Source organism: Lactuca serriola, chromosome 7 (assembly GCF_051521515.1).
Source record: "Lactuca serriola cultivar US96UC23 chromosome 7, Lser_US96UC23_V15, whole genome shotgun sequence".
Classification (NCBI taxonomy): Eukaryota; Viridiplantae; Streptophyta; class Magnoliopsida; order Asterales; family Asteraceae; genus Lactuca; species Lactuca serriola.
This window is the reverse complement of record NC_136414.1, coordinates 80,732,980-80,740,573: the sequence shown is the minus strand read 5'-3', so window position 1 is coordinate 80,740,573 and position 7,594 is coordinate 80,732,980. Positions and strand designations below refer to the sequence as shown.

General features: G+C 32.0%; 1 protein-coding gene and 1 long non-coding RNA gene across 2 annotated transcripts; one reads left to right on the top strand and one right to left on the bottom strand.

The window, feature by feature from the left end:
* Positions 1–291: 291 nt before the first annotated feature.
* LOC145061650 (uncharacterized) lies at positions 292–5,554 on the top strand. The gene is made up of 4 exons (XM_079009187.1): positions 292–660; positions 784–1,017; positions 2,038–3,246; positions 4,912–5,554. Exons 1-4 carry the CDS (start codon positions 347–349, stop codon positions 5,492–5,494), a joined length of 2,340 nt encoding a protein of 779 aa, XP_078865313.1. The 5' UTR covers positions 292–346; the 3' UTR covers positions 5,495–5,554.
* Positions 5,555–5,845: 291 nt separating this feature from the next.
* LOC145061651 (uncharacterized) lies at positions 5,846–6,687 on the bottom strand. Its single transcript, XR_013687270.1, has 2 exons — positions 6,241–6,687; positions 5,846–6,098 (listed from the first exon to the last, which is right to left on the bottom strand). It is a non-coding gene; the product is annotated as an uncharacterized LOC145061651 (long non-coding RNA).
* Between the last annotated feature and the right edge of the window lie 907 nt (positions 6,688–7,594).

The following is a 7,594-nucleotide window of genomic DNA, read 5'->3' as shown; positions in this document are numbered from 1 at the left end:
AGAGAGAGAGAGAGAGAGAGAGAGAGAGAGAGAGAGAGAGAGAGAGAGAGCCCATTCTTATATTTAATAATAATAATAATTTTAAAAAGTGAAAGAAAAATAAAAACTAAATTCATTAAGGATATAATAGTTTTTTTTGTTTGGAAAGGAACCAAAATTGCATGTAAAGGACCATCAATAAATAAATTAAAAAAAAAAAATCGAGATTTAAACTAAAACCTTAAAAAAAAAAAAAAAAAAAAAAAAAAAAAAAAACATATCACTCGTACCATTTTTGCAATTTTGTCAACTTTTATCCATTATCCATAATTGTTCAACTGTTTTTTCTGGGTAACTGCAGGGTATCATGGGCAAGCGCCGGCGCCGGACGTCTTCCTCCACCACATCTTCTTCGTCTTCTTCGTCTTCATCGACCAATACTTCCTCTCCTTGTTCCGATACTATGCAACAGTTGGATGCTCAGCTCCTTTTCGGGATTATGCTTGCTGCTCTTTCGAACCATGAATTAGGAGCCACATCAGAAGGAACCCTAGTTATCCAAAAAGCCCTAGACCACCTTCTTCTTTCCCTCCTCTCCAAATCCCCCAATTCAGTCATGCAGTCTCTACAAACCCTACACATTCCTTTAATCTCCTTGCTCCCTGTTCTCCTCAATTCCAAGTAATTTTGATATCATCTGTTTATAGAGATCATCCGATATATTTAATAATGCACACCATCTGTTTCATGATCAATTCTGAAAGCCTCATTTTGGTGTTGCTTGGGTTTAATCATTATTTACAGGTGCTCTGTGGTTGCTTGTTCTGGTTTGGAGACAGTGGGTGCAGCTTCCCTGTTCTCAATTGAGATGAATGAACAAATTGCATCGGATGAAGAAATAGTGAAGGGGTTGATTACAGCGGTGACAAGCTCTAGGAGGAGCGTAGCCATGGCAGCTTGCAATGCCCTTCTTGACTTGTTGACTACTTCTGTTGGGCGGTGTAAATTGCTGGAATTCTCTGCCATTGACAATCTTATGTGAGCACCAGCTACTTTTTCTTAGTCATTGCTAAACGGACTTCATCTGTCCCTATCTTTGCTGAGGAATAATGTTATTGACATTGAGTTCAAGAAAAAGAGAATCCATCAGTTAACAATTTCACTAGGAAAGTTTATTCTACTTATCCATTGGCAAAATTCCTTAGAAAATCCATGCTATTGGCTTTATTAATACAGTAATGAGTTTCCATTCAGTTGTAAAAGGGCCTCTGCTGTTACTGGAATTTTCAAGTACTTGAAAGACATATGAATTTTGCATTTTTCTCCTAACAGAACATCTCATTTAGTTTCATATTTCACTAAATATCCACAAACTCTAAAAACATGATTTGTATAATCTGTTAATCTCATCAGTTGCAGACTGCTTAAGATGTTCCATACCCCTGCATTGACTACATTACAAATCACACAACAAACAAACATAAAATTAGATGTGTTTATTTTGACAATTGTAAATCTTTATATTTCATCCTAGCTTATCTGCATCTGCTAATTGTATATCTATTGGCTTAAAGTACATTATAATTTATAAGCAAGTACTTATTTTGGGAAAAAACAGAAGAATCTATGCATGTTATTGGCTTTCTGTTTATGCTTCAAGTGCCAAATGCCAATGGCCCAATAAAACATTGGGTGTTTATGTACCCTACATCCAAGTGCATAAAACTCATGCCAATGAAAAATTAACCAACCTAAATGATATAATTGGTTTGTATTTTGTTAATAGAATCTTAGCCTTAGCATACATGGACCATGATTAATGGATATGATTTCATTTAAGTGATTTATATTCATCTGGAAGACAGCTGTATAGAGTTGGATTGAATTGTTTTTTATAACTAGCCCATTTAAAGGCATGAAATAGTCCATGGATAAGTTGTTTGATAACCTAATTATGTGTAAAAAGAGCCTCAATTAGATATACTCACGATTCTTCATTTCTAGAGTCCCAAATATCATATAAATTTTAGTTATATATGTTGACTTAACATCCTTTAGTCTTCGTTTTCTTCAGGTTCCTAAATCTTCATCACCTCCAATTTCCCTAATTTCAGAAGAAGTGGGGAATAAAACTTGCTTCAAAATAGGATTTATGGAAGATGAATACCCTATATTACTTCTTGATCTTGCAATTACTCTCATCAATGATTGTACACTTGAGCAGCTAGTGAAGATCCCAAGAGAACTCCTCAAAAATTTTATAAAATATTTGTCAAGAATATGGGCAAAAGTACACAGACATACTCTACTAGATTCCAATCAGGAATCCGAGAAATTTCTCTATTCAAGCAGTATCAGACCTAATAATTTAGCTGAAACCTTATTCAGACTCTCAATGGAAGAAGGACCAATTGCCACATCATCCAAGTTCCTAGATGTTAAAAGGAGTATCTTTCACTTGGGTCAGATGAATTTTGAATCTTTTATCATAAACCACTGGGAAGAATCACCATTACTTATAACTGAATCCTCAAATGCTTCATCACCCGATAACAATATTTTCAATTCTTTTTTACAACTTTTCACCTCTAAAGATTCCATTCCTTCTTTTCTTGCTTCTTTGCTTCAAAATCTTGTTTCTACTCCACCAATTAGTTCAGATGAGCTTGATATAATCACCTTTCTAAAAGAATCAAGAGAAGATATCGGTTGCCCTATAATCTACCAACAAGATATTCGTGTCCTTAAAACCCTCGATTCTAAAATCGAAAACCATTTTCTTCAAGGCTCTTCAAATCTTCAAGATATTGCTTCTGTTTCAAATGCATTTAACGATGGTTACACTTTTGCCCTTCGTGGGATGGAGTTCCATTTTCAAGATTTTGCATCTATTTCAGAAGGGTTAGCTTTTCTTTTTGGTCAACCATCAACAGGGGTAAATATGTACTTAACCCCACCAAATTCCCAAGGGTTAGCTCGTCATCGCGATGATCATTGTGTTCTTGTGTGCCAAATTCAAGGAGTTAAAAAATGGAAGGTTTTTCCCAATTTTGGTACACAATTACCTCGTTTATATTCATCTCTTGATGATTGTATAGATATGATGGATGGATGTAAAGAGTATTTATTGAGAGAAGGTGACATTTTATACATTCCTAGAGGCTTTCCTCATGAGGCATGTACCATAGTTGATGATGTCAAAGCAAATGAAGATGTGGAATACTCCTTGCATCTTACTCTTGCTATTGAGATTGAGCCTCCATTTGAGTAAGTTTTTTACTTCTACTATGCAAAGTCTTCATAATTTTTTTTAAATGTTTTATAACACCATTTATACAAACAACACTTAATTGGGAAAAAAAAAGAAATAGGGCCTTACTTGCTTTGACAAAACAATATCTATGGTTAGATTTATCATTAGTTTGTAAAGGTAATAATTAATATCCTATAATGTTCACAAATGCTCAACACGTGTCCACAGTAAAACATATGATTAACACTTTGAAATTTGGGTTTCCTTTATATGATAGACTTGTAGATGATATCATAAGCAGGAAATCACAATAAAAAGATCTGTCAAGTAGATGCTAGGTAGAAAAGGAACAATAACATGAAATAAAAAGCAACATTAAATCCTTAACTTTATATGATATCATCATCTAATCATTTTGCTTTTGGACCCATGGTCAATACGCCAGTTATCTTGACTCTGGTCATGTGCTTCACCCTTCAAGTATGTATTTATTTATTTATAAACAAAATGGTATTTTTATTTTATACAATATCAACTGTATATATGATTGTTTTGAATGGTCAAACTGATATATCTTGATGACAGACATGAAAATTGTTCTTTTGTGACGTGTCCCACCCCATATAATGTTGATTGTTATGTTGTCTATATTAGGAAAATAATTTAGGGTAAGATAAAAAAAAGAAAAAACATCTGTACTTTTCACCATTTTATCGATTTAGCCACTTAACTATTTTTCCTAGTGATTAAGCCGTTATATTATTGTTGACTTTATTAAATACCATTTTTCTCAGTTAACCTGGTTTTGAAAAAGAACAAAATACAGAAAAACACAACATGTGCATTTTCATGGTAGCTTTGGCCATTTATTATAAAAGAGTGCATTATATTTTGATATTCTTTTAGTTACATATGCACTTCCTTTGGTTGTTATTATGTGTCAATTCTTAGTTTTTGTGTCTTTGTTGGGATATTTGCTACTTTAATGAATAATGTTCTTTCAAAACAAGAAACCTAGAGATGCATGTGGACTGGTCAATGTTTGTCATAATAATACATAGTATCAACATGTGATGTGGACCAAGGCACACACACACACACACACACAAAAACAAAAACACAAACACATCAATCTTATCTTTGGAACTAACATCTTTCATGCAATAATCTTTTTCTTACTCCTCTAGAAATATACTCTCTAGTTTAAGCTTCCAAAACTTGTTAGGCAACGTTATGATAACGAGGGTATTTACGTCTTTTACATACATGAGAGATCAAAAGCAAGTCCAATCACACCATATTCCACCTTTTTACAAAAAAAAAGTTAGTGTTATCCTACATGGAGATTCTGTCCTATATAACGTTAAAGACTTATTCATGGTAGTTTTATGATATCATTGAATTAAAAAAAACCATTTTAATCATTGATGAAAAAAGAACCTTCTAGCTTCCAATAATAATGCAAATTAAAAATTGATGTAGACACTGATATTCATTTTCATTAAAAACCAATCATGAATCTTATGTTTAATTTATTTATTAATAAGAAATAACAACGTGCTTTCATTAATTTGTTTATTATGATATCCAAATAAGAAAAAAAAAAAACTAAAACCACAATACTATAAATTAGATAAAAATTTCAAAGTACAATGTCTTAATAACAAAAAAAATTACAGGTGGGAAGGCTTTATTCATGTAGCACTCCATCATTGGTGTCAGAACTACAAAATCTCCAATCACAAATCTTTCAAACATTCATCTCTGAATCTTGATGACGTGGCAATGCACTTAATGCACATTGCAATCAAGTCCATTGGTGACATTGATCCTACATTTCGAAAGGCTTGTTTGGTTGGTGGAATTTCATATCAATCAGTTACCCAAATCTGGTTAAAGACTCACCAACAGTTACTTTTCAACCATTTGATCAGTAAAATTAATTCCAACACTAATTTTAAAGACATTGCTTCCAATGTTCTTGGAAAACATGAAGATATACTTGAAAATTTTAAATGGCTCGAGCATCTTGACAAGAAAATGCCCTCAATTGAGATGGAAGATATCTTTCGTTTACTAATTCATGAAAAGGAAAAAGTCGAAGCTGTTTTCATGATGATAAAGTCTGAATTCTGTAACAAAGTGGTATTATTATTTGATGATGTGGTATGTTGTTATAATGAGCTACTGGAAAAATATAGGAGGACGCGAAAACAATACATCAATGGAATGTTGGCTTTGAATTTGAATTGTAGTTGCTAATTCAGTCTGTTTGTTTCAATATCAAGATATAGCAATGTACTTTTCATTTGTTTTTTGTCATGCAATTGTGCTTTCTATTACAATTTTTTTTTCTTATTCGGGCATTTTCCTTTGAAACATCTATCCAAATAAAAAATTTCATTTCTGGACGACATTGGTGTAATTGGATATATTTTTTGAAATATGATGTAACAGGAAGAAATGGAGTAGAATAGTATGATAAACAAATCAATTAAAATAAGTTGTTTCTTGCATTTAAGCGTAAATATAAATAATTTATATCACTAACATTTGTCTTCTTGAACCTAGTTTTATGTGAGAGAAAGCAAAACCAAAGGAAAAAAAAGGGTATAATAGAAAGTATGTTGATTTCATATGGTAAAAATTATCAATCGATACAATGTACGGTTGATTCTAGATGGTGCACAAACGGGACCCGTTGGCTCAACTTTTATGGATGTTTAGGATTCGGACTCGGGTGAGTTTTCACACCCTGATAATCAATACTATAAACAATCTCTCCATCTTCATTACTCGTTTCATTTTCATCGTATGCATTTGGCATCAAATTTGCTTGCTTTGTAGATCTTGCATTCGCATCTACCTGCAGAAAGAACGACTTAATACAAAAAGTCATGGAAAAAGTCATAAACTTTTACAACTTTCCTCTCATTTCCCTAAACGTGTCATAATTTTCTCAAATGTTTTAAAAAATCGTTTATCCAACAACACTTTATTATTCGTACCTTGTTGAAATGAGGGTTGGGGTATTGTAGTGTCCTCAGGCGTCTCCTTGGTTGAACTGAAATGAGTCGATCATGAGTAGAGTAATCTTTGATTTGAGAGACAAAAAAGAGACCTAGAATTGCAAAGATGAAGAAAAGTAGGGTGATGTTTGAAAGTCTCATTTTGAATGTGTGATATTGGAAACTTTAAACTTAAAAAATATTACATTATACCTGCATATATAATGGGTGGAGTCAATTATTGACTGAGAGACTGTAGAAGGCATGTCCCAGCCCATGCTTATGGGACTGAGGTACAATATGCCAATTGCCAAATGTTATCCAGCTTTTTACTATTTTCAAAGTTCAGCCAATTGAGTTTGTTCAAGTGTTGATCCCTTATTACCTTGTTTTGTCTTAGCTCTGGCCTTACACATGCTATGAGGGTAATTGAGCCCCACTCAATTGGGAATGAATACAATACATCTAAAATTCATATATGTTTAACCATTTTCATATATATATATACACACACACACACATAGAGAGAGAGAGAGAAGGTTAGGGGTAGAACCGACAAAGAAGATGTCGCATTCGGTATAATCAACTGTGTGATTTTGTTGTTTTGTACACGTACCATTTCTTTGATATAAGGAATGCATAACAATGTGAGTGTATCTTTAAAAATTATATAATTCAAGACATATACACAAATAGTTATTTGGAATTTATCATTCATTTGAATGTGAGAAGACAGATGATGTGGATGTGAATCTTGGAGTTGATGAAGACGAAGATAATGGTTAAAATTAGAATGTGAAACTTTTGGTACACTTGATGAGCGGTTTCTTTACATGCATTTGGTAATTGGGAATATCTAAGATGGCAGATGAGGTTTATTAACAAACAAACGCCTTAAAAGTGTGAAGGGTAGTGGTTTATGTGTGGGTGCAATGAAACATCACATGAGATAACTTGACTTCAATTGTCAAGTGATGTTTTTGTCTTTTTTTTATTAGATTCATATCGTTATTATTAATATTTATCTTTTAGCTTTATGTTTTTTTTACAAGACTTTACTTTCCTTATTCACAAACATATACCTAGAATTTTTTTTTTTTTTTTTTTTTTTTTTTTTTTTTTTTTGATTTTATACTTTTGGTCTAGATTTTAAACTTTGTTATAATATTGATTTGAATATTAAATTTTATTACGAATTCATCCTAAATTTTGTATAGTTTATAAATTTATTTTCTATAATTTTTTACAATATTTTTAAGATTTATTTTTATTTTCTTAATTTTATTAAATATATCTTTTACAACATTTTTAGAACTTTTTATGGAAAAATTTACAACGTATTATACTTAGCTAC